The 25,935-nt window shown below is 42.8% G+C and overlaps 1 protein-coding gene across 14 annotated transcripts; it reads left to right on the forward strand.

Annotated features, from left to right (window-relative positions):
• The first annotated feature begins 298 nt into the window (after positions 1–298).
• On the forward strand, positions 299–25,436 carry MRAP2 (melanocortin 2 receptor accessory protein 2). 14 transcript variants are annotated; one of them, XM_068937692.1, is made up of 8 exons: positions 305–445; positions 736–886; positions 5,885–5,982; positions 6,604–6,812; positions 10,940–11,090; positions 11,221–11,370; positions 18,845–18,944; positions 24,387–25,436. In XM_068937692.1, the coding sequence occupies exons 6-8, from the start codon at positions 11,244–11,246 to the stop codon at positions 24,778–24,780; spliced, it is 621 nt and encodes a 206-aa protein (XP_068793793.1). In that variant the 5' UTR covers positions 305–445; positions 736–886; positions 5,885–5,982; positions 6,604–6,812; positions 10,940–11,090; positions 11,221–11,243; the 3' UTR covers positions 24,781–25,436. The 14 variants fall into 14 exon arrangements, with proteins under 14 accessions (XP_068793787.1, XP_068793793.1, XP_068793786.1 ...); XM_068937690.1 differs by having other exon boundaries at positions 320–445; positions 5,885–5,987; XM_068937694.1 differs by lacking the exon at positions 305–445 and adding an exon at positions 503–653 and having other exon boundaries at positions 5,885–5,987; positions 6,653–6,812.
• The last annotated feature ends 499 nt before the right edge of the window (positions 25,437–25,935 follow it).

A 25,935-nucleotide genomic window follows, 5' to 3' on the forward strand; every position in this document is an offset into this window, starting at 1 on the left:
ACGGCTCCGCTCGCGCGCGGCTGAGGCAAGCGGCTCGCGGCGTTACCGTTAACCGCCCCAACGGCACTCCGCCCTGGCGCGGCCAGCGCTCCTCCCCTCGACGCCAGGACGCCCTGGCTCAAGCCGGGCTAAGAAGGACGGGGACCCTCGGGAGGAGGGGGGGGGGGGCGTCCCCTCGCCGCAACCCGGGGCGGCGGTGGCGCCCTCTCAGCGCGGCGGACGGACACGCGGTGCCGCGCACCGCCCGCACCTGCGGCCGCCGGCGGCGGAGCCGCTCCCGCCCGCGGCGCCCATTGGCCTGGCCGCGTCACGTGCCCGAGCCATGCCGCGCGGGCGGGCGGGCTGGCTTGGCGAGCGCCGCCGCCGCCGCCGCTGCTGATTCATTGGCTGTGGCGGGGCGCGGCGCGGCTGGCATCGCCCCGCCCCGCCCGGCCGCCGCCGGCAGGTAGGAGGGAGGTGAGGGGGGAGCGCAGGGCGGGGCGGCGGTTGGGTGTCGTCCCGCGGCGGCGCGGGCGGCAGCTGCCTCTGCGGGGCCGGGGCTCGGCTCGGCGTCCTGCCGGGGCCGGGGGGAGCGGGCCGGGCGTCGGGGCGTTTGCGAACCGAGACCCCGCGGGCTTTCCCGAGCCTGAAGCTACGACGTGCTTCTGTAATCTGTGTGTACGAGTGCGTGTGTTCATATGTATATATATATATATGTTTGTGTTCGTTTATTTATCTGTTTATTTATTTAAAAAGGCTTTAGACTGCGGAGTTTGTTTGGATGACTCGGGAATTGTTACCTGCGGCAAGGTACGGCGTCGCGTTTCTGAATTTGTGAGTGAGCGACTCCTCCTGATGGTGCTAGATCCATGTGCCCCAAAGCAAAACAAACAGCTCTGGAAAACAGGTAACTTGCGAAGAAAGCGTTAACGTTGTTTTTAAACCCCACCCCATCATTTCTTTTTTTTTTTTTAAACTCTGGTTGCTGAGCATTTGGATGATTGCTAAAATTTAAGCTAAAGCGTTTGTGAAAAACGCAGAGTAGCTTTTCCTTTTCAGAGGAAATCTCTCTTTATGCCCTCTGAGTGAGGGGAGGGAGGGCTTCCCCCCTCCCCCCCGCAGCCTTACAGTAGCCTGCCCCTTCCCGGTCTTGCCTAGTCCCCTTTCCCTGTGTGCTCTTCCGTAGTCCTGTCTTGGCCCCCACGCTGTTCGTTTTTCTCCCTGCACCTTAGCGCCCTCTCTCCTCCCTGCTCAGGGTGCCGGTGAGCAGTGCCTGCTGAAAACAGCTGGAGCAGTAGAGCAGGTCCTTACCCTGAGCTGACTGCCCGTCTTTTTGCCGGAGGTGTCCGCCCTGGCGACCAGGCTGGCAAAAGCTGTCCTCCAAACAGTATCCCTTCCCTCACCTGTGCCTTTCCCATCCCAACCTATTTGTTTGGTCTGTGTTTAACTGCTGGGTGGTGACGGTGAGTGTAGGCACACCATGAGCTTGCTACTTTGGCTGCGTACGGGTGGACAGACGAGCCAGTTAGAGGAATCGGACAGCAGTGGCAAAACTGCCTCAAACTGCTTCAGCAAGGCCAGTCAGAGTTTGGTTGATGCCTAAGGCACTTTTCTTTCTGGTTGTGTTTCCCTACCTACTGCTCAATTTTGGCTCACTGTTCCCTCTGTTCCCATCTGTTATTCTCCTTTGAGCTCCTTAGAGATAGTATATAGGGAGATGCAGGTTTGTGTAACTGCTGTGGAAAGGAATAGCTGTTTCGATTTTTTCCGCTGCGGTAATCAGGTAATTGCCTCAAGTGCTGCTTGTTTTTCATGTCTGTTTCTGATTTTCTATTCAGATGCCTAATCAGACAGTCAAAGATAAGTTTTCAGCGCAGGAGTAAATGCTTAGAAAAAAGCTGGGGGAATGGCAGCTCTCTAGCGATTGATGACGGTCTGGCTCCGTTCTTGCCTAAAGTAGTGGGATGTTCTGGGCATGCTGGTCATGAGCAAAAAAATGTTCAAAGTCAAGCTTTTACAAGAGAACTTGTCTTTCACAAAAACATCCCGTAATGCGAGGAGTTGGGTGAAATAGTTTACTACTCTCTCTCTTCTCTTTTTTTATTTTTTATTTTTTTACTATTTCCCTATGTAGAGTTTGTGGTAGAAAATATTGTAAGGTGAAGCACAGGTGATATTCCTGCAGCTTGGCCAACAACTTAAATCAGATTTCCAGTCTTTGAACCAACAGTACAAGCTGTTACTGGCAAAATTTTAGTGCAAATAAATGAAGGATGCCTTCTGCATGATGGGCCTTGGGGTAGGAGTGGGTTGCAAGTGTACTGTTGGTATTGCTGTTTCCTCAGCCTCTAGTTACTCGTTTAAAGCCTAGTATAGTGTAGAGACGTGAGAGAATTCAGATGTGTGCTTGTGAGTGGTATATTGCGGTACGGTTTACCCAAAATTTGTATTTGAGGTGCTGCAATAAATTGTTTGCCTCTTCAGCAGCACTAGAGGGAAGAATCAGCTCTAAAGATGGGAAAACACAGATTAGTTACCCTGGCAGTTCTGGTTTGGGAAAATCCCAAACCAATTTTGCCTTTCAATAAACGGCTTTGTTTCAGTGGCTATTTGAAATCTTAATTGATTAGAGCAAAATTTCTGCATCATATTGTACACTAACTATAAAAGTTCAGAAAAAGTTTGACGTACATGCTTAGAAGCTCTTGAGGAAAAAAATGTATTTTGCTTTTTTTTCCTTGAGCATCGAGGAAGTGTAATGCATAACTGACTCTTCAAATTGGAAAGTTCAAGCGTTAATTAGCATCAAGAGAGACTGTGGCTTTACAGCGAGAGCTTAAACCATAGATTTTTCCACCTTGAACACGCTCAAGCCATGGCTGTGAGATGTCCAAGCGCGAATGAAAATCTAAGCAGATCACTTACGTGTACGTATGCCATTTTTGTAAACCTGTGTTAGTTTATTTTCCGCTGGCTTCAGAATAACTAGGAACAACAAAACTGTTTCTGTGGTCAGAATCTTCTTGAGAAGTCAAGAGGTGCTCTGGGAGATGTGCTATGACCTCTCTTTCAAACCAGGTGGACATCATGTCAGGATTAGTCTTGTAATGAGAGGGAAAAACATGTACTCAGTTTTGACTCTGCCTGTCAGTCTCGAGCTTTGGGTCTCTTGTTTGTTTGTTTATTTATTTTTAAATGATGCAAAGCCAAAGCAGAGCTATGAAATGAGGCTTGAATGCAGTCATCCGTTTTCTTGAATGTGCAACTCTACAAACAGCTGCACTGCGTATAAACATCGGGAAGAGCAAATTGCAGAGAGCTGCTATGCAGATTAGCTAAGGGTGGCTTGTGTAGCACCACCTCCTCTGCTCTGTGACCTGGAGCGTGTTCAGGCTCAGGTCACTAACACGAAGGGAGCCCTGGTCATTTCAGCTATTTTCAGAGCTGAGTTTCCGGAAGCAATCACACAAGCATAGTGGCTTCTTTAAGGCTTGTCCGTGTTTTAAATAGTCCGTTTAGATGTGGTTATTTGAAGCACTCCCTGGGAATTCTTTTCTTGGATTCAGTTGTTCTGTTGGCTACTCTCAACATTAAGTTTTCAGTGTTTCTTTATGATTTGCAGACTAGCTGATTTGGGTAAATCTATATTCTGATAACCCTGTACATGTATTGACAGAAATTCTCTTCACAAACAGATTTCTTTCTATTAAATTTTATGTCATCTTTTCGTTACAAAAGTTACAATGTTCATTTCACCCCTGCTACGGAGATTGCTTTTTTTAATAGCTTCTTCTGTCGTAACACGTATCCAGGGTATTTGAAAATAAACTCTTAAGGCTAGCTCATCTTACGACGGAACCGTTACAGTTCCATTAGTGACCAGCCTGAGGTGGGGTGGTCGGTAAGGGTGTAGAAGGGGGAAAGCTCTTCTTTCTTCCTAGTCAGAATAGGACATTGGATTGACAGGCTTAAAGGTTAGCAAGGAATCCAAAACATCTCTGTTTCATCACTGAGCTATCTGATAAAAGAAACATTAAATAAAAGAAAAATGAAGGCCGCCTTGCCAAGCCGCTGTGCCAGTTTTCAATTCTGAAATTTGAGGGAAATAACGTATCTGCTTTTGGGCTGCATTCTTTCTGCTCTTTCACTTGAGACTTTCTATAATAAATCAACCAGAGACACACAGCTGTGATTTTCTGAAAGATTTTTTAGAGGGAAAGGCAAACCTTTTTATTAGAAAGTGTTGAATATGGTTATGTAACGTGATCTTGAATGAACTGGGGTGATGACGCTGCCTTGCATGCACATGTGGGAGGAAGGTGACTTTTAGTGGGGAGAAGAAGATGGGCTCAGATGTACCCAGAGCTGCCTTCTGACTACAGCCTTGCTGTGTCTCCTAGCATACAGGCCTCCAGAAGCATTTTAGCACAGTAAAATGCTGTGGTGTGTCTGGGAATGATTGTTAAAAGGATAATCTTCCCATTTAAAAAGAAGCTGTTGTTCAGATGTAGTTTTATGTATTTGTCTGCAGAAAAATGTATTTTTCAAAGAAGACATTTCATGTCGTTTTCTGCTACGACTATAATAACTGTCATGCTCGAAGAGCTTGATTGTCCAGAGCCACAGGACACTTCTGTAGATATGTATTTGGGTGGAAGTGTAAATGCTTGCAGTATGTCAGTTTGCCATCCAAAATGAAATATTTTCCGAGCTCAGCTGAAGCTCAACTTTATACAACAGAGCCTGAGGATGGATAGATTGTGTAATCCTGTCCTAGCTGCAGGAAATAAATAGAATTATTGCTAATATTTCTTAATTATTTATAGATAATGCTGTCTTAAGACAGTATGTCTGGTTGTAATTTTTAAGGTCTTTAGTACTGGAGTTATACCAAGCTAAGTACTGGAGTTATACCAAGCTATGTTCTTCAGTGTGTTCTGGGAGCAAGCCCCAGCAGCTTTATCCGAAGTGGGAACTGAACTTCCCATGGGGGCTTTCTCTTTATTGTCAGTGCAAGATTGAAACTTTTTGAGAGCATAAGGAATGCATTGCTCGTGTGAAGTCACAGGAGGTATAATTCAGCATTTTTCTCTGCCGATGCCATGTCTGCTCTGATTGTGGCTTTTCAAATCTATATAGCTGTCTGTGGGAAGTGAACTCATAGTACAACATGATGCAGTTTCTGCGTAACTGCTGGATAGTCCCTATGAGTTGAACTGCTAAGCAGGTGCTAGTGTTCACGTATATCATTATTAGCTCTTACTTGGGAAGCTAAGTAGTTTTTGACTTTTTATTTGTTGCGTTTTACTTTGGAGTCATTGCTTTTAAAGTACAAACAGTAGCTGTACAAGCAGTAGGTGATTAGCCTGAGAATTGTACATAATGGTATATATACCTCCCTTTACACAGCAACAAAACTGCACAGAACAGTAAGTGTTAGCACACAGAAAATAAGCCATTTTCATGAGGATTTATACACATAGTGCATGAGCTGTTTATTGGAGTCTAGTTTACGTCGGACAGTTGCAGGGGTAATAAATGTACGCTATGTGACCTATACATATTAGTGTCAGGCACAGATGTCTGTAACTTCATCATTTCTCGTCTTTAGTTCCCAGGGTAAGCAGTGACTAAAACAGCATTTTTCTCTACAATTTTTCTGAAGACCTTCTGTGATGAATCCAATGTCTGTCTTGCTGTTTCAGTGCGATAGCTCATGCAGATGATGCAGAGCTGTTAGCACTGATACTCTCTTCTCTTTCCAAGAAAGTCCCAGGTTTTGTGCATTCAAGTTAGCAAGCATAATTGATTTTTAAATGTATAGTAAGTTTCCAGTTATCTTGCTGTGTTTCATGATTAAATTTCACTTGTTTTGTATTGCTTGCTTGCTTCTTTCTCATTGCAGGAGGGAAGATTGTGTGTTCTCCTGAGAAGACCACAAATTTGCTCTCAAATCCTGTACATCTAGGATGTTGAGAATTAGCAAGAAGCAAGGACTACCTGGCTGAGTATTTCTTGCACATTCCTTTCTCATCAGTGTTTGAGAGTGGCACAGCTTGTTTGAAGCCATAGCCCTGTAGTAATATGGTTGTAGAAAGACGGGGGGACTGTGTTACCTTTCAGCTCACGCAGTACGGATTTAATAGGACTGTGCTTGCTATCCTCCTTGACTTCTTTCCTTCTAACCTCACTTCTTAGTCCTTGGGATGGAATAAAAAGGAATGCTGTGGTGGTGGTGGCGGCTGGTCCCCTGCCCTGCCACCATACGGGGTATTGTTGCTAGTGTGGGTACTCAGAGGATATAGGAACAGCCTGAGTTGTTAACTTCTCATTGCCAGCGGCTCCTGGGGCGTTTGTATTGCCTGGCCTATAGCCTGATGCATCAAGCTGCACTGCTAAGCTTTCTCAGTTCAGGACTTTTTACTCTTTGAGATGTTGCTTCCTGATGTTTCTTCCTGGCTTTGGGGACCTTCCTGGTTTGCAGGGTGCCAGCAGTTTGTTTGTTCTGTGAAGTCTGTTAAGTGCTCAGACTCTATGGCAATAAGCAGAATGGAAGTACGTGGAAAACAAATGTACTTTTTGATTTAAAAATTTAACATGTTGCTTGTGTCTACCATATTGTAGTTTCAGTTGCTGCAGAAACAAACGTGTGGGTTTATTCCTGCACACGCAGATTGGGTCTGAAGGTGGTCATCGCTGGTTACATACAAGGCTGGTTCCGGATGGATGCAAAATGAGATTTGCTTGTGTGGCACTGTGAATCGTGAAGTTGTGCAGCAGCTATGGTGCATATCTGGTTTTGCCCTTAGAGTGACCCAGTGTCAGTTTGGAAGGTAAGTGGTTGTGAGCATTGTGCCAGCATGCTGATGATATCCAGAGTGGTGCAAGCCGTCCAACTGCAGTTTGGTCTGGTGCTGCAGGTCAGAGATATGGCTTTTGTGCAAACATAGTCAGGCAGAGTCAAACTAGCTTGCTCAGGTACCACTAGCAGGCAAGTCATGGCCTTGAAAACTTTCACACAGCTTATAATGAAATTCTTAATGGGCTTAGACCTGAGCCCTACACTGTCACACAAGGGCTGTTGCCAGTAATGGATAGTAACCAACTAGTTTAGAAGTAGCTTAGCTGTCCCTCCAGGAGGTGCAGTCGTGACTCCATTGGGAGTATCTCGGTATCTGTTGACGTCCTTTAGTCTGTAGAGAGACCAACCCGGCGCTCCAGAAGAAGGCCATGAGCACCTGCTCCTTTTAGTTAACAGGAGGCTAACCTGTCTGAAATCTCCTGGTTTGCAGCACTGAGCTCAGCCCTGCTTTGGGGTTTCTTGAATGATCAAAGTGAAGCTTTTCATTGCTTGCTTGCTCGCTCTTGAAAGAAATGAGCCAGGGTGAGGAAAGGCTGTCTGCATCTATACGCATCAAAGTCAGTGGTGGGGGGGGCTTTCGTGTTTGCTTTAAACAAATAATGCGCAGCTCCTCCAAAAAACACCCAACAAAGCCAATTAGAGCAGCTTCCTATCGTGCCTCAGAGCTGTGGGATGAATCACTGCTGTTCAGTCACAGCAGAAGGAGCGCTTGACTGTGTCCCCCGGGGGAATTCCTGCCCAGCAGCTCTTAGCTAACACCTGGAGTCCCTCCCTGACCTGCTGCAGTCTGGTGGATGCACATGGACAGACTGCTGGCCAGCCAGGGTGCCACCTCACCCTGCTTTATTTTTCCTGGGGAGATGCAAGGTCTCTGTTTTTGCCGCTTCTACTCTGCTGCTTGTTGTTCACTGTATTAGGCTGGCTTTTAAAGTAGTATAAAAGGCTTGCTTTAGCATGTTTCGAGGTGAGATTTTTAGAGGCATTCCGGACAGACAAGGCTTACAAATGAGCTGAGAACTAGGATAGGAGCATGCTTATGCTTAGCTCTACTGGATCATTTAGAGGCATATTTTATATGTCCCACAAATCGTAAGGTGCAGGTTAGCCTGGGAGCTGGTGATCCAGGTTCCATTCAGCACCTTTCCCTTTTATAGTGGCTTATCTACAACTGAATTTAATCTTCTGTAGTCTAGAAACGCTTGTATTCAGTGGTGCAGTGCTGGTGCTTCTAGTCCTAAGCTAAGGCTGTTTTCTTCCCCGCGTATCATAAATGGACACCAGTGGCAAGGTTGGGAGAGACATCTGCATGTAGCCAAATTAATAGCATCTGCCTGTGTATGAGGTGGAAGAAGGAACATTTTTAGGGCTGTTCATAAACATTCTGAATTTTTCCACCTACAAACTCCTGTTCACCTTTTATTGTAGTACTAAAAGGAAGTGACAGTGAACAGTGGTGAAGCCATATAAGAATATTTAAATAGAAGATTCCTCTAGAAGGCTATAAAAGAGAAAAGCAGCCCCTAGAACAGGAATGTGCTAATTAAATTTGATAAGAAACAAATTATCAAAACAACATGAGGAGAAGGGGAAAGAGACGTTGGGAACCTCATGCAGTGCCATTTGGTCTCTGAGGGCTCAGTCGCAAATACGAAACACAAAATCTTGTAAGAGACAAGTGATGAGCTCCTGAGTTGGGAGAAAACTAGGGGAAGAATCTTATCTTTCTCTGTGCTGTTTTTCTCTCCTAGGAGGCAGTAGTTACCTTGGCAGATAAAACAAGAAAAACTCCCTCTAAAGCTTAATTAGAAATTCTGTCTCTTATTCCAGGACAAAAGGAAACAATTTTTTTGAATCACTGAAAAAGCCAAGGAGGAACTTTAATTTTAAGCATTTGCATTAACAGTAGACTTACCTTTTTCTATCACTTTTCTTAACGACTGGAAGTAGGGAATTGGAAGCATCCGGAAGTAGGGAATTGGAAGCATCCTCAGCCACTAATTGGATTGTCCATTACAGCCCAAACCTATCTTCTTTTCTCCCTTTTCATGCTTCAGGCTAGTTAGTCCAGCTGGGAGCTTTCTGAGCAGCTGGAGCAGAATGGGGGTGGTATGAAGCACCTTATCCTACCTCCCCTTTAGACTTCTCAAAGATGGAAGCAAAAGGGGGTGGGTGCTTTTTTTTTTTTTTTTTTTTTTTTTAAAAACTATTGGTGAGTTGCAGATCCTGAAAACCTGCTGGTTTGAGTTTGAAAAAGAGACCCATTTGTAATTTTAAAGGCTGTATCACTCTTCAAGTTTTGGTGACTATAAAGTTTACTTTTTCAGATGTATTTCAGTGTGGTAAAATAGGTGCAGAAGGAGCATGCAGCTGGTGAGAACTTGTTTATGAATTTGAAAGACTGTTCATATTCCCCAGGTGAATTTGAGCCTGATTCCTGTTCCTTATGCATTGCCTTCCTAGCACTTGAATGATGTACTTTACTTGCACAGCCTTATTAAATCTAATTATCCTTAGCTGAAACTTCAGTCCTTCCTGTTTTGAGTGAAATGGCTGTTTAGGGCCTTTCTGTTCAAGAAGCTTTGTTTGTCTTTGATTTTGTGTGCTGAGAAGTTTCATCATCCCCAGAATAACTAATTGCAGCAGTTTTATGAACTGCATGAAGTGTTCAACCTGCTGGGTTTTAATCGAATGCAAAACTACCTGAAGCTCAATTCACTCTTAGAAAAGCATTGCACAGTTTCTTAGGGAATGCTATTTTGTCACACCTTTCAAGTTAGATGTTCTGATTCCAGCTACTGCAGATGTCTGTGCATGGATTCTTCTGTAGTGCCTAGAACTGTCTTAATGTTCTGAAAATTACTCTGCAAGATTCAGCTCAGTGCTGTGTTGTGGTATAGACAGAAATATCTGTCAAGCTAATTTTAATAATGCTTAATGTTGCGTTGCTTTTTCTGTTGCTGTTCGCCTGTGGGGAAAAGGACTCTTGTTTTATTTTCCTTCTCTAGAAGCATAGTGAAACTGTTTTTCTCACAGAGAAAATTAGATTGGAAGGGACTTCTGGCAGTCATCTGATCCGGCTTCACGCTCAAAACAAGTCCAATTAGATTAGACTACTCAGGACCTTGTCCAGTTGAGTTTTGAGCATCTCCAAGAATGGAGATTTCATAGCCCGTTCTAGTGCTTGACCACCCTTAAGATGAAAAAACATTTCCTCATCTCATTGAAATTTCCTATGTTATAACTTGTGCCTGTTGCTTGTTGTCCCGTTACTGTTTCCCTCTGAGAAGAGTCTGGCTCTGTCTTCTCTACACCTGCTGACTGTAGTTGCAGCTGTAAACAGCCGTGAGATCTCCCCTGAGCCTTCTCTTCTCCAGGCTGAACAAACCCAGCTCCCTCAGCCTCTCGTGTATCCTGTGCTTCAGCCCCCTGACGATCTTGGTGGGCCTCCACTGGACTCACTCCAGCATGTATCTTTCTGGTATCGGGGAGCCCAAAACTGGGCATGTACTCCAGATGCAGTCTCACCAGTGCTGAATAGAGGGAAAGAAATACTTCTCTTGACCAACTGGCTATGCTCTTGCTAATACAGCCCAGTATATGGTTGGCTGCCTTTGCCATAAGGTCCTTTTCTGCAGAGTTGCTTCACAGCCAGTCGGCCTCCAGCCTGTACTATGCTATGCAGTTATTCCTTCCAGATGCAGGACGTTGCCTCGGTGATCCTCATGAGGTTTCTGTCAGCCCATTTCTCCAGGCTGAGTAGTGGCCTGCCCTGCAGCCTGTTGACTGTTCTCCCCACCGTCTATGAACTTGCTATGAGTGCGCTCCATCTCATTGTCCACGTCTTTCAGAAAGATGCTAAACAGTATCGGCCCAAGTATCAGTTTCTGAGGAACACCAGTAGTTACTTTGTACGACTCGTCATGAGCCTCTTTGTCTGGCAGTCCAGCTAGTTTTCCACCTAGATTTTCGACACAATATCCGTCCTAAGCTGCTGGATCCTGAGGCTGATAATCTTTAGTATTTACTACTTTTTTTTCAGCTATAAAAGCAGTATTCTGTCTGAGGACCTTGTTTTTGAGGACCTTCGTACGCTGACAGGCATCTCTGGAGGTGAACACAGAGTCTCTCTTTCCCCTGAAGAGAAGCTTGGTGTTGGCGGGGGGGTTGGCCGGCAAGGACTGACAAAGGAGCAGGAACGGAGGTGATGCCTTACCTGATGGGTCGATTATACTATTTTTTAAAGGAACAGGTGAGAGAGAGCCTTTGTAAGAGTGAATGGCTCTTCCTTGGAAAGATGAAGAAGAGCAAATCCCATCTGTGCAAAATCAAAAAATGTGCTAGAGATACGTATTTTCTATTAATGTATTTTGTATCTGCAGGTATATATTTATTCTGATTCAAGATGTCTGCCCCAAGGTTGATTTCTAACAGAACCTCCCAGCAGGCCTTGTCTAACTCGGATTACACTTGGGAGTATGAGTACTATGAGTATGGACCGGTGTCATTTGAGGGACTGAAGGCTCATAAATGTAAGTTCAGTAGAGCTCTTATTTTATCTGAGCTTTCCCATCTTAACATTCATTTGTAACTGTGATTATTCTACAGAAATGTCTCTCTCCTAATTTGTCAAATTCCCAACCGTTAGAGCTGTTACTCTTCGAATTGTTTTTAGAGTATTATAATTGTCTGTTATTCTGTGACTTTTGTTAACCGCTTTTCTTACGCGTAAGAGTACATTTGAGCACCCTGAGTTTCTTTGCTTGTAGTAGAGATTTATCCATACTGAAGAATGTCAGACTATTAGGAGCTGTTTATGACAGCAAGTGCAGGCACTGCTGCTTCTGGTGACTACTTTGTATAATCCATGCTGCTCTGTCAAGTTCTCATAAATGCTAAAAGAGCAGTGGCAAGCAGCCTTACTGCTTTTGTTTTTTCTTGATAGGAAATGTATTAAAAGCTTTAAAAAGATTGAAAACCCAAGTAGAAATTTCTCTTTCAGGAGAAACTTTTGTCATTTAGTCTTGCTTCAGAGAAGGAGTTTGCTAAATTCAACATCCTGGTGATACTGGAGCTGTTAAACTACAATACAAGTGAAAAATGGAGGAGAAGGACCAGAGATGAAAAATATGGTTAGGAATTGAGAAGAAATCTAGGACAAATTAGTACAACTGTAGCAATGTTAATTTAAAAGTGTAAACTATGCCCTTGATTTTTAGGAAATTTATTTCCTAAATTTATTATTTTGAGGGTGAAAAAACAGTAATAGAGATTACACAAAATTACTGGCTATTATTTGCAAGCACTTTGCCAAAGATACTGCCAAAAAAAACCACCTTACTTCTCTGTTTCTGGGCTGAAGACACTGAGAAAGGTGCAAGCACAATTCTAGGGGGTCCTATCCAGTGCTGGAGCCCTGGTCTAGGGTGGGATATGTACTTTCTGCCTTATTTGTGGCAAGGATTCAGACTGAGGAAAGGAGCACTCCCAGTGGCAATCAGTAGCCCAGAAAGACTGATTTCTCTTGGCCCTGTACAGTGTAGAGGTTTTGAGGAGGCTGTGGAGAAACTTAGAAGAAACTTGTAATTCTTAACTTTTTTAAAAGGCAAGAACTAGAGCAGAAGTTATTTTTTTGCTCTGAATTATACCTTACTGCTCTTTTACAGAAGTCTGCTGATTGCTCTCTGTATTTTTAAAAGTGTTAGGTACTTGAAAAAAGTGGGTTAGATGTTATCATGTTCCTAATCTGTATTCCATTCTTCCACTTAATCAGAGACCAAACCTGATTTCAGAGGTTACTGATTACAAAGATTAGCTGCACTGCTATGTACACTACTTCTTTTGAGCTCAGCGTGTCAAAGTGTGATGGGAGGAAGAAAATATAAATCATAATTACCTCTGGATTGCAGAAAGTCTAGTAGCAAAGCAAATTTTGGATTGCCCTCAAGGTGACTGCTGTGCTGGGCATGGCAGCTCAGTTTCACTGTCTGAGTGTGGTGTTCCTAGAGCAGGAAGGGTCTGGACAGCCTTTATCAGAGAATGGGACAGAAGAAAAAACTGTTTTCAGGTAGAACTTGATATATTTATGAAAGAGAGAGGTAAACAGTGGTATTGAATCAGTGACCTAGGAAACCCCTTCTAGCTTTTTTTTTTCTCAGTTCAATTTATTTTTGCAAATTTTTTCAATTGCCAAACCTACAAAATTACTTTATCATGATTAGAGATGCTTTAGGATTCTGTGCTAATTAAAGGCACATGGCAATGTCCAGACACGTGTTAGTCTTGGTTCAGATGATGTGAGAAGAATTTTTGTTTGTTTTGTCTTTAACTGATAGATGGAGTTGGCTTTGTTCGCTTTGGTATTACTGTGTCTGTGCTCACGGAGTAGCGTTTAATCTAGTAAAGCTATAGTGTAGGTCTGTACTGTGTACGTGGTAATATTTCCATGTTTCTTGCTCCAGGTATTTCAGCTGAGTTGAGAGTGTCAATGGTTGTAGAAGGAATATGGTCAGACAGTTAACTTCACTGAAGTTCTACCCTGGGAGAGGAAGGGAGATTACACTGGGATTGCTTTGTAATGGAGACTTTCTGAATCTTGACAGGTCCCAGTTTTTTGACTTGTTGGCCTTTTTTTTTTTTTTTTTTAAAAGCTGTATAAGAAATCTTTAATCTCATGGTCTTTGGCACAGCTGTAGGGAGGCTAATTTTCAGCTTTTGTTAGCAAAGATAATTTTTTTTTTTTTTTTTTAGAGAAAACGTTGCAAGTTGTGAGGCTGGGGCTTTGTAGACTTATTCCCACTTTGAAATGCTCTGTCCCCCTCAGCTGTGCTATTCTGATTGTTTTGTAGTAATGGCATAACTCAAATTAGTGATATGAGCTGAGGTAAAAGCAATGAGAAAGGGTCTGTTTCAGTGATCTGGTTTATAGCATAAAATTAAAAAGGTGCCATTAGCTTAACTGTGCATTGTACAGTGAACTGTAATGACATAACATGAGGAAGCACTGTTTGGAACCATGAGATAAGATGAATTCTGCAAGACAAAGCTGGAGGCCATTTTGGGATGAATGCTAGTGAACTGTAGGCAAATGGAGATTCCTAGTAGTTTTACATATATACAAAGGAATTCAGAAGCCTGTGTCGTAAAAGCTGGCAAAAAATTATATAAAGTGATCTCTGAAGAAAAATTTTGACCAAACTATCCAATACACAAAAATACACTTAAAAGGCAGAGGGAATCACAGAATCGTTTAGGTTGGAAGGGACCTCTGGAGATCATCTAGGCCAACCTCCCTGCTCAAGCAGGGTCACCCAGAGCATATTGCCCAGGATCACATCCAGACGGGTTTTGAAAATCTCCAGCGAAGGAGACTCCACCACCTCTCTGGGCAACCTGTTCCAATGCTCTGTCACCCTCACAGTGAAGAAGATTTTCCTCAGGTTCAGATGGAACTTCCTGTGGTTCAGTTTCTGCCCGTTGCCTCTTGTCCTGTTGCTGGGCACCACGGAGAAGAGGCTGGCCTCATCCTCTTGACACTCCCCCTTCAGATACTTGTACACGTTGATGAGATCCCCTCTCAATCTTCTCTTCTCCAGGCTGAACAGGCCCAGCTCTCTCAGCTTTTCTTCAGAGGAGAAATGCTCCAGTCCCCTCATCATCTTTGTAGCCCTCCGCTGGACTCTCTCCAGTAGCATCAGGTCTCTCTTGTACTGGGGAGCCCAGAACTGGACCCAGTACTCCAGGTGAGGCCTCCCCAGGGCTGAGGAGAGGGGCAGGATCACCTCCCTCCACCTGCTGGCAACACTCTGCCTCATGCACCCCAGGAGACCATTGGCCTTCTTGGCCACAAGGGCACACTGCTGGCTCATGTTTAACTTGTTGTCCACCAGCACTCCCAGGTCCTTCTCGGCAGAGCTACTTTCCAGCAGGTCAACCCCCAGCCTGGACTGGTGCGTGGGATTATTCCTGCCTAGGTGCAGGACCCTGCACTTGCCTTTGTTGAACTTCATGAGGTTCCTCTCCGCCCAGCTCTCCAGCCTGTCCAGGTCCCTCTGAAGGGCAGCACAGCCTTCTGGTGTGTTAGCCTCTCCCCCCACTTTAGTATCATCAGCAAACTTGCTGAGGGTGCACTCTGTCCCTTCCTTCAGGTCATTGATGAATATATTGAACAAGACTGGACCCAGGACTGACCCCTGGCGGACACCACTAGCCACAGGCCTCCAACTAGACTCTGCGCCACTGACCACGACCCTCTGAGCTCAGCCATCCAGCCAGTTCTCAATCCACCTCACTGTCCACTCGTCTAGCCCACACTTCCTGAGTTTACCTAGGAGGATGTGATGGGAGACAGTGTCCAAAGCCTTGCTGAAGTCCAGGTAGACAACATCCACTGCTCTGCCCTCATCTACCCAGCCAGTCATTCCATCATAGAAGGCTATCAGATTGGTCAAGCATGATTTCCCTTTGGTGAATCCATGCTGACTACTCCTGATCACCTTCTTGTCCTCCACATGCTTAGTGATGACCTTCAGGAGGAGCTGTTCCATCACCTTTCCAGGGATGGAGGTGAGGCTGACAGGCCTATAGTTTCCTGGCTCCTCCTTCTTGCCCTTTTTGAAAACTGGCGTGACATTGGCTTTCTTCCAGTCCTCAGGCACCTCTCCTGATCTCCATGACCTTTCAAAGATGATGGAGAGTGGCCTAGCGATAACATCCGCCAGCTCCCTCAGCCCTCGTGGGTGCATCCCATCGGGGCCCATGGATTTATGGATGTCAAGTTTGGACAAAAGATCTCTAACCTGAAGGGAGGGCAAGATTTTTGCATGCCACAATATGACTGCGGGGGAAAAAAAAAAAAAAATCCTATCCTGACTAAGGAGAAGTGATGGCAGGAACTAGAAATCAGAAAGGCAGATATCAGCTGTTTTGTAAGTTAAAACTTTAGAAAGTAAATAGACAAAGACATTTGGGAAATATCTGTGACTGGTAGATGTATGAACTTTTTGTAGATTAGAAACAGAAGAAACCCTGGTGACGTTAGAGAAAGGTAAAATAGGTAGGAATGATCAGAGGAATCGGAAGTGTTGACAGGATGTTATGGGTCTGTCTTAGGAAAGACAGGGAGGCTGATGTTCTTGCGGCTTGGGAAGGTGAAGAAATACTTCCCCAGTCCATTTGTAACTTGAGGCGGTATTGTAAATGTTTTATGTATTGTTTATTTTGAATAAATGTAGTCTTTTATACCTCTTATTTTGAATGCATATTTAGGAATTGGTAGGTTTGGATAATTTGCATCTAAATGGATGAGTCCTAAATGAGATGCTGAAGAGATCTCTGGCCTGCTGCTTTAATTTTAAAGAAATCCTAAGAATGTCATTGATACGCTTCCAACTGTCTGCCATATCAGCAGCCACCGATAGGCAAAGACGTAGGTTTAGGCCAAGCGAACGAACGTAAGAGTTCTCAGCTAAGGGGGAAAAAAAACTCACACCCCAAAGCCTGAGGCAGACTTGTTGTTTATAAATTATGGAAGTGTATTTAATGCCAGCAGATGTGATTTTTATGGGAAGCAGTGGTTTGTCAGACAATCTTGATTTTTGTTAACTGGCGAATTAACAGGTTTTATTGAAAGATGTAACCTGTTCAATATAATCTGTGCATATTTTATGTTTTTAAACATTTTACTCGATCAGACTTTATGTTCTGATTGGCACAGTTGCATATCATTGAAGCCTGTCAGGCTAGTTGACAGGTAATAGTAATTGTAAGGGGTAAAGTGGTAAATTGTTCAGTAAGTATATTTCTTTCTAGATAAAATTTGCAGGTAATGCAAAATCTGGTGGTACGGTAAAAACGATGATCTGTTGTCTATTAATAAAGCTAAATGCAGGATGCATCTCAGTGCTGAATACAGGCTGTGCTTACAGAATGAAGAATTGTGTTTTTGGAAGACAGTGATTCTGAAAAGAACTTAGGGCTCATAAGGCATAGAATTATAGGCATAATACTATACTCTTACCGCTATGTTTTCAGCAAGAAGGAGCGTTATAAACTTTGGCCATAAGACAAGAGTAATGACTGTCGGTCTCGGGTGATTTTTTTTCTCATCCTTCTACTCATTATGGAGACCTGTACTTGAACACCCCTTCCCTTTTTTTTCCTATAACTGATGTTGAGAGGTGGAAATGTGGCAGAGGAGAGAGAGGAAAAAACCCTGCAGTGAGAGATCTGAAACTTAACCTCCTTAGCTCACCAGAAAAAGGAGATTAAGGAATGATTTGATTGTGATAAAGTACTTTCACAGGGAGAAAATGTCAAGTTGCAGCAGGCACTTTGGCTTCACAGAGAAAGAGCAAATGGTTTGAATTGATTTCCAGTTTCCAGATCTGCCTTTAACGTGGAAGATATTTCACAGTGGGAGCGTGATTAACCATTGGCGCCAAGTACCAGGTGGGATAGTTGATTCCTTGTTTTCTGGCGTCTTCAGTTCTGTACAAAATTGACTGTTTAACATACTGGCTAAAGACCTGCTCTCTGCCTGCCACAGAGGGTCAGACAGATCATCCAGTAGCTTTAAAGGCAGTGAGGGTCTTTGAAGTTCAGGGGTGGCTAATAAGAGGTTGAGAGCATGAGGGTAGATTGGATACCTGTGCAAGTTTTGAGTATTTGTGTAAACAAAAAACAATTAACTAAGAGGACTAGTGAAAAAGCAACTGTAAACTCTTGAGTCCTGGACCAGGCCATGTGTTGGGGTGGTGTTCTGCATGTCCTGCTTTTGTATTATACCGCCTCTTAAGCAAGTTCCTGGAAGTTTTGAGCTTCGTTCTGGAGCAACTGTGGGTCAGCTTTGAAGTCCTAAGTGGATGTAGATTTGTTATATTTTAAGTAGGACCAGCCATTTATTATATACAGGCCCGTTTGCGATGGATGAGACCAGTAGGTGCGTTTTATGCATACGGACAAAAAATGCTCTTGGGAAGCACAAGCAGTACCTATTGCAAAAAAAATTAGTGAGCCAACCTGTGCATTGGATAAGAAGCAGTGGGCTCACGTGAGAGCAGAAGAAATTTCATCTGATGTAAGGAAAACTTTTTGAACAGTAATGCCAGTGTCTGGGTTAGACTGAGGGACTGTGGATTGAGGGATAGGAGACTTTTAAGAGTAGGTTAAATATATCTCTCAAGAATGGCTTAGTGTATTTTATCCTGTTCTGTGGCGGAAAAGGATGGACTAGGTGACTTCCTAAGATGCCTTCCTTTCTAGGACAGCAATGTGACTGCACTTGTGTGTGCGTGTTTTAATAAGCTGGTGTAGTGTTTTGTTTTGGTCGGAAACCATTTAACTCTTAATACAGTTGTTGCAGTTTTCTGTATGCAAGGTGTAAACCTCAATCAAAAACGAATCGAAAACGTCTTACAGATATTGGTTGTAGATATTTGTTAAGTAGCAAATGTTTTTTTTTTTTCCTCTGGCTCCGTTTATTTCAGAACCCTCTATCTTAAAATTGAAAACAAGCTAAATATTTCCAAACCTGCAGTGTCAAAGCAATCTATCAAAAAAACAGAAACCTAATGGTCTCAGGTAGAAATCATTCACAATAGTAGTTCAGTTCTATGGAGACAGAGGTTTTCTCTAAAACCAAATAACCCTCTCTGAGTTCTACCGCTACAGTTGTTTCCAAAGCAATACTTGGACATAGGCCAGGCATCACAAATGGAGCTGCTCTCATTTTACTGATCAAGAGAATTTAGTCCCTTCCCTCCTTCAGCTGGTTTCTGGTTTGTCCATGCATCAGTAAGACTGGGATTCAAACTAAGAACTCCTTTAATGGCAGCTTTCTGTTTAAAAACAGATGAGGATAAATCTGATCATCCTTTCTCTTTGCCATCTGTATTTTTGCGATGAATAAGAAGCAAAGTAGGAATTTGTAGTCATGCTGCATGTGGAAGGAGACTTCCTGCAGGTGCATGTGAAATGCTGATTGGCTTGTTTCCTCTTTTTCACCAGATTCCATTGTGATTGGATTTTGGGTTGGTCTTGCAGTTTTTGTCATCTTCATGTTTTTCGTCCTGACCCTGCTGACAAAGACAGGAGCACCACATCAAGAGTGAGTCTGAAAACCATGCCGTAGCAAATCCAGCTTGCGAAGTGGAGTGTGTGGTGTTCTGCAGTCCCCAAACAAACAATGACAGTGCTGACACTGCACCGGCTCAATGCTACCTTGTTCTACTCTGTTCTTGTGAAGGGTGGGGGTGGTGCTGTGTATCTTTATTTCAAATAATCTTTGTTCCAAGCATTTCTAGGAGAGCAATTTTGTCAAGTGTATATTAATGTGCTCCCCATTCAGCAAATTGTCAGCAGGCTTGCAGAAGGAGAAAGGGCTAGCCAGCATGTATATGCTTTCATGCTAGAGGAAGTTGGTAGGTAGATCACCAAACACAGGTGGCTTTAGACTGCTGTTTTCCCAAATGAATGGGTCATTGCGGGCTCAGCTTTTGATGGAACAGAAGAGAGAAACGTGGATGTTGACAAAGTTAATTTCTACATTGAATTTTATTTATAAGGAAGTTGCGGTCTTGAGGGGTTTGGCAGTTTTTTGCGAATTTATGTGTTCAAGTCTAAAATACAGGTATCAATAACATTTAGAAAGTCATCTCTTAACCCTGCGGTTTCCCTAGTCCCCGATTGTCTCAGTTTCTGCTGAGAAGTTCCTGTCAGTGCAGAAGTCCAGATCAGCTCCACACTTGATTAATACCAGAGTGCCCTGAGAGTCACGAAATCAGCCTTTTTCTGCTTCTGTCTGGCCGATAAGTATGTGCAGGCCATGCCTTGCCTCACCTTTTTATCTGCAAGTCTGGGAGCGTTTGCACAGCATGCAGGCTGTCAGGGGCTCTCCTCTAAGAGAGTTTGAACTCACTTCTCCTTTCAAGCTTATGTCTCACCAACCAGAAATGTAAAGATCCTCTCTGGGGGTTGAGATTGCTCGCAGGCAGACAGCGGTGATGAGAAGCTGATTGTGAAAGACAGTTTTTGAGCTTATCACTTCCTAAAGCAGCTTGCCTATCTCTGCCTACTGCCTGCCCTTTTCTAGTTAGTCACGTGTAAACTGTGTCTGAAATTGCATGTAATAACACATCCCTAGAGGCAGGGCCATATTAAGGCAAGACCTACATATGTCATGGACACCTTCTTTGCCCCTCAATTTTTGCTTCTGTGGAAAGGAAAGAGAGGCAAATGAATTTGGCATCCCAGAATCGACTTGCTGAATCATTTTATGGTTTGCATTTTTGTGTCCCTTGTATGTTACCATATAGTAGCTAGACCTTGCTCCCAAATATATTTACAGTCCATGTAAATACCAGTGTGTTGCCTCTTCTGTGTGGAGATCTCGTTCGTGATCTGAGTATCTGTGAGTTTGTATCCCATGTGAATAATAAGAGAAGGGGAAGAGGTGATGAAGTCAAATATATGACAATGAGCATTTAATAAGGATATTTGTCAGAATGGTTGTATGCTTATAAAGGTGTACTTTTGGGGACCAGAGGGCGGCCAGATGCCTCCTACTGTGTTTCTGTGTTCTTCATTGATATTTTTGGAACAGGTTGCCTAGAGAGTTTGTGACGCCTTCGTCTTTGGACATACGAGTCGACCAGACAAGGCTCATCTGACATCATCTGACTCTGAAATTGGCCTTGCTTTGAGCAGGGCGTTGGACTAGAGACCTCCAGAGATCCCTTCCAACCTAAATCTTAATACAATTTTTCTTCAGGTGCTGAACAGACCCCAGTCGTCTCCTTTTTCTGTATTTATTTTCAACTTCCTTTGCAGCTTTGGGAACTGCATGTTTGAATTCCTGATATGTCTGCAGAGTTGGTGTGTTTAACACATTTGAGCACTATTTTTTGATGTTTGATAACCCACTGCTTACGGTACCGGAAATAGCGTATTCCTGGATGTTCTCTAAGGGCAGTGAATAACATTATTTCCGCTTATTTTTAATACATGTTTAAGGAACTGGGGAAGATCAATACCTGCCTGTAAAAACAAGATAGACTATGGATTTAGTTTGCCTCTTTTTTCTGCAGCTCTTCTTTAGAAATAGATGTTAATGTCCCCTAAGTCTTGGGACAAAGGCAGCCAGCCCGACTGATGGACGCTTTTTTGACTTCAGTGAGCCAATTAGGCTATTCTTCAAGGTACCATTAACGGGAGGGTAAATGTAACTGGGTTCAGTTGGATGGATCTGAAGTAGAATACTTTGGTTTTTCTGTTAATATGTTCTTCTTTGCTCAATATAAAAGGGGTATAATGGCATTTCCTTCTAAAATGTACAAGGTGGTCAGATCTCAGTACATCCTCGCCCTAGAAGAAAAAAGTCAGGTTGTGGAGGGGGAGAGGCAGAATTTTCGTCCGTTATGGAAATGATGCCTGTTGCGCTTTCTCTTTTGTTTGCTTGCATGCTAGTGTGTGTAGAACGTTAGCTTATGAATCAAAAAATATTGCTTACTTTTTTCTATATTTATGCTTGAAAATTATTCTGGTCCTTCACTCAGGAGAAGACAGTATGCTAGATTGGTTTGTGCCTTTAAAAATGGCCATAAGAAAACTATATGTGCCGCCCACGAGTCTATTCATGTCACCTATCTGTACAAAACGTTGGGTGACGTAATTACAATGTGTCATGAAGCTGTTGAGGCAGGTTAAATGAGTAGGCACAGTAAACGTGGAATGACTTCTTTTTTTTAATTGTTGTTGATTAAAGATTCTAGGATGAAACCCACTCAGAAAAATGTCGATTCACTGGAGGAAAAAAAAAACCAAAAACCCCCAAATCTTCTATTATAGAAAGATGTTTGTGTTTAGTGAAAACTTACCCCCGAAGGTTTCTCAGGATGAAGGTAGAGTTTCTTGATTAATATTAGGGATTTGTCTAGTTCCCTAAGTTCCCTTTGGGATGCCAAAATCTGCTGATCTTGGGGGGGACGACAGTCTTATTCCTTTCATGGTTTGCCTCTGCAGTCAAGATCGCCCAAGGCAGTGCTGAGAGAAGGGGTGTTAAGCTCTAGGGGAAACTGAAGTGTCAGCCCCAAACCAGTATGCCCCTGTTATATACTTGGCAAAATGGTCTGTACCCCCACAATGCATCCGAATACAGTGGGCAGAGTCCAGAGCTTAATACTGAATCCAGTAGACTGGAACCCAATACAGTAGTCTGGAAAACTACTGGAAAAGGGAGCTTGGGTTAGTTCATTGGCAACTGCTTGTTTTGAGTAGTTTTTAGTATGCATGATGCTTTATGAGCTTGGGATTCAGCTCCCTGCTCTTGATGGTGGCTTCTAGGACTCTGAGAGTCGTGTTTGCCCAAATACTAAATACAGAGTAAACAATACTAGAATACTAAATAATACTAGAATACAAAAGAGATTTGATCGTCCAGGTAGCTGTGCTCCCTACAGCAGTTCTCCAAATGAAAAACTGCGATTTCTGAGGCTGCTTTTCTTGTTTTATGGGTGTTGTGAAAAGATGTAAACTGAGGTTTACTTGGATACTGTAATGAGCAAGGCTATGCAAGTTTCTAGTCTAGTTTAAAAAAGAAAAAAGCTTCCCCCAAAACTCAGAAAGATAGTGTTTGTGAGCTTCAGAATCTGAAAATATGACTGTATGCTAGAGCATGTTTTTCATACGTGTCAACATAGGAATATGCTCTATAATACATCCTCAAAATCCTGGTGGTCATATAATTTCTTTGCATCTTCCGTTTAAATGAGGTTGCCATTGTCAGTCTTCTGTGCTAGTCTGGAAGATTTCTCGCACAGTAAGCCTTTGCTCCTTCATAGCTCCAGTTAGCATATAGTGGATTGTAAAGCACTTTCCATACCCATGAACTAGTTTTATTTCTCTAAGGGATACATCTTACACTTTTTTTTCTTAAGTCATTCTTCCTAGAATTTTAATGGTTATTTTTTCTTTCAATGCTTGTTCTCCAGCGCCACTGTCTGTGCCACAATACTATGTGGAAAGTCCTGATGACAGATTTGTGAAACCATATATGCAACTTACACTGAGTGGTGCTTTCAGTTATGTTATAAATACATAAACATGCCTGTTCTGACGACTACCACAGTACTCTTCCATTTTGTTTGCCTTCTGGTGCATATACAGTAGATGATTACTTAGGTACTGGTCTGTCTTGCATCAGTTTAAATGTGCTTCTACATGCTCCAGTTTAAAATGCAGAACGAGCTGAACGTTGGCTGCATTCCGCCTTTTTTTTTACTGCAGGACTCTATGTAACAGGTACTACCATTTGATGAACTAGAGGACTTATGATTTGAAGGCTGTATGTCACTAGCGTAACTGATTTTGTTAGGATATAATCCTCATATAATGTAATGAAAGTCAATTAGCATATGAACAGCAGAGATTGTTATGATTAATGATGGACTGAATGACTGTAATGGTAAGTATCCTCTGAACTCGAAGCTTTTAGGGATTGATTTCTGAAGGTGTCATCTGAGGCTTTCAAAAGCTTGTAGGCACTTAACTCCTATTGCAGGCAGTAGGGAATGAAGTTGTAATGTATCTCTGAAATCTCTGTAGGTGTGGCATGTGCCTCTAGGAGTCCACTATCTGGCCCAAGAGTCATTTGCTACATGCTCACATTTAAATTGTATGAGTTACTCTAACAAAACTATTATGTTCTGAAAGTATGCTCAGATTTTTCAGTACTCATCTCGGAATGCCTCTACTGCCTTTCAGATGCAAATAACTTGCATTTTATGATGATAGCATATAAAGCCAGCCTGACAAAGAATGCATTAGTACCCATGAAACTTTTGTTGAGCTGGTTCTTGTCTCAGCCCTAACTGTTCCCGATTCATGCATAAGTCTGGGTAGATTGGAGCATTTTTGAGCTAAGAGCTCTAGAAACCTCCAAAAATATGTGTCAAGATGTCATTCCCCGGCTATGTTTCTGAATTTTTAATCCTCCTAGTCTTTGTAGCAGTTCTTTGTTCCGGCTCTCCTAACTTGGAAAAATGTATGTCATTGAGATCAGTGGAAAGGATGGCTTGATGCCTGGACGACCAACCACTCGAACTATGCTTTTAGCGACAGCAGTGCTGCCTTATGCCTCTAAACGTTTTATTCTATGAAAGATTTGTTTCAAAGTATTCTACAAGCCATTTTTTAAAAAACTTTTTACTGCTCCCTAAGAGCAAATGTTGAAGAGTGTTTCTGAGCTCATTCAGTGAGCTGAGCTGATTATTATTTTAAGGATACTGATTACTAGAAGTCCCATTTAAGAGTGCTGGTAATGGTAACGTATTCTCAATGGCAAATTGTCACTACAAATCCAAACTTAAAATAGTTCCAGCAGCAAACCTAAAATAGTATTGGCTTTTGAATCCTATTATAGATAAACTGTTGGGTTTCCTTTCTTCCTGATTATCATGGTTGATGAAACGCCATTTGCTGGTAAGAATGCCAATAATCTACTCTCGTGCTCACTGTTTTTTTTTTTTTTTTTTTTTTTTTCCCTCCCCTCTAGCAACGCAGAACCTTCTGAGAAAAGATTTCGCATGAATAGCTTTGTGGCAGATTTTGGAAGACCTCTAGAGTCAGAGAGGGTCTTTTCTCATCAAATAGCTGAAGAATCTCGGTCACTTTTCCATTTCTGCATTAATGAAGTAGAACACTTGGACAAAGGAAAACAAAGTCACAGAGGTATGGGTCTGGAGAGTAGTATTCACTTCCAGGAAGTTCCCAGGAGCAGTGGAAGATTTGAGGATGACCTAAATTGTCTTACAAAATTTAACATTCCTAACTTTGTGAATACTGAGCAGAACTCTTCACTAGGTGAGGATGATCTTCTCATCTCAGAGCCACCTATCATTTTAGAAAGCAAATCGGTCTTGCAGTCTTCCCATCGGATCCTTGACTGAAAAGTCTTTTACTTGAAGGTAAAAATTCCCATTATCGTCCAGTTGAAAGCCCTTCTCAGCCCTTTGCCTATTTTGACGGAAGCTATTTTCAGACCTATGCCCACGTATTGCGCTTTTTATTGTGAATACTGGCTGTGCTGACAGAACTCAGTTTAGACCGGAAGTAAAATACTGAATGCTTTATTCTGATGTCTTCTGTGGTCCAAGCCCCTTTCTCAGCATTGTTTTTGCTTTCTGCTTTCTGTTTTTAAATGACTGCTTTATATCCCGCTTTCTTAAAACCATAATGATCTGTGGTGACTGTGAAAGCTGGAGCCTGGCTTTGGGAGAGGTAGGAAAACTCTCCTTGGCCAAGAAAAGTGTAAACTCAATCAAGACTGAAGCAAGGAATAAACAAGCAGCCCTTGGGGGCGTTCTGCACCTTTTGATAGCCCCAAAAAGGATGACTGAAACCACGAGCAGCACAATGGTATCTGCTTGGCGCTAATCTCTGCTTCTGATTCCTAACTGTTTTTAGATGCAGCTGAAACTCAGTTTACAAAGCATCCAAAGAGACTACTTGGCATATTAAATTGTTCAGTTAGTGTTTTACAAAATGCTACCGTCATCTGCTGCTGAATAAAAAGCAAATTGGTGTCTGTAGTTACATTACTTCACATTTACGTTCTGACAGTTGCACAGTGATGACCTGGAATTAGTTTTCTACAGAAACATTAGTTTGATTTTATTGCCTTTGTGAATGTCTGATTTGGTAAGTGCAGGATTCTGTATCGAAGTCATGGAAAATCAGATGAAAACTGTTCTTTCCTTTGTGAACAGAATTACTATATGCAAATAGTAGTGGTGTGTTAAGCTGGCATTACATTTTGCTTATAGGCTGGGCCTCTGTATGCTTTTTGGCTCTGGAAACTGCTTGCTTTTGACAAGTGGGCCGGTGAAGGACTAGCAGGCTTTTGAGTTGTTTTGCTCTCAAAAAATGTAGTTGAGCTGTGCTTGTTTCATCATCTTTTTGTACTCAGTTGGGATGATATTGCAACCACAGCTGTTCTCCAAGGGAGACAGTTGTTAATGAAATGAGTAAGTGTTTGTTTTGTTTGTTTGTTTGTTTTGGTTTTTTTTGTATTTTTAAGACTAAAGTTCTGAACCTTAGCTGCA

This window comes from Struthio camelus, chromosome 3 (genome assembly GCF_040807025.1).
Source record: "Struthio camelus isolate bStrCam1 chromosome 3, bStrCam1.hap1, whole genome shotgun sequence".
NCBI lineage: Eukaryota > Metazoa > Chordata > Aves > Struthioniformes > Struthionidae > Struthio > Struthio camelus.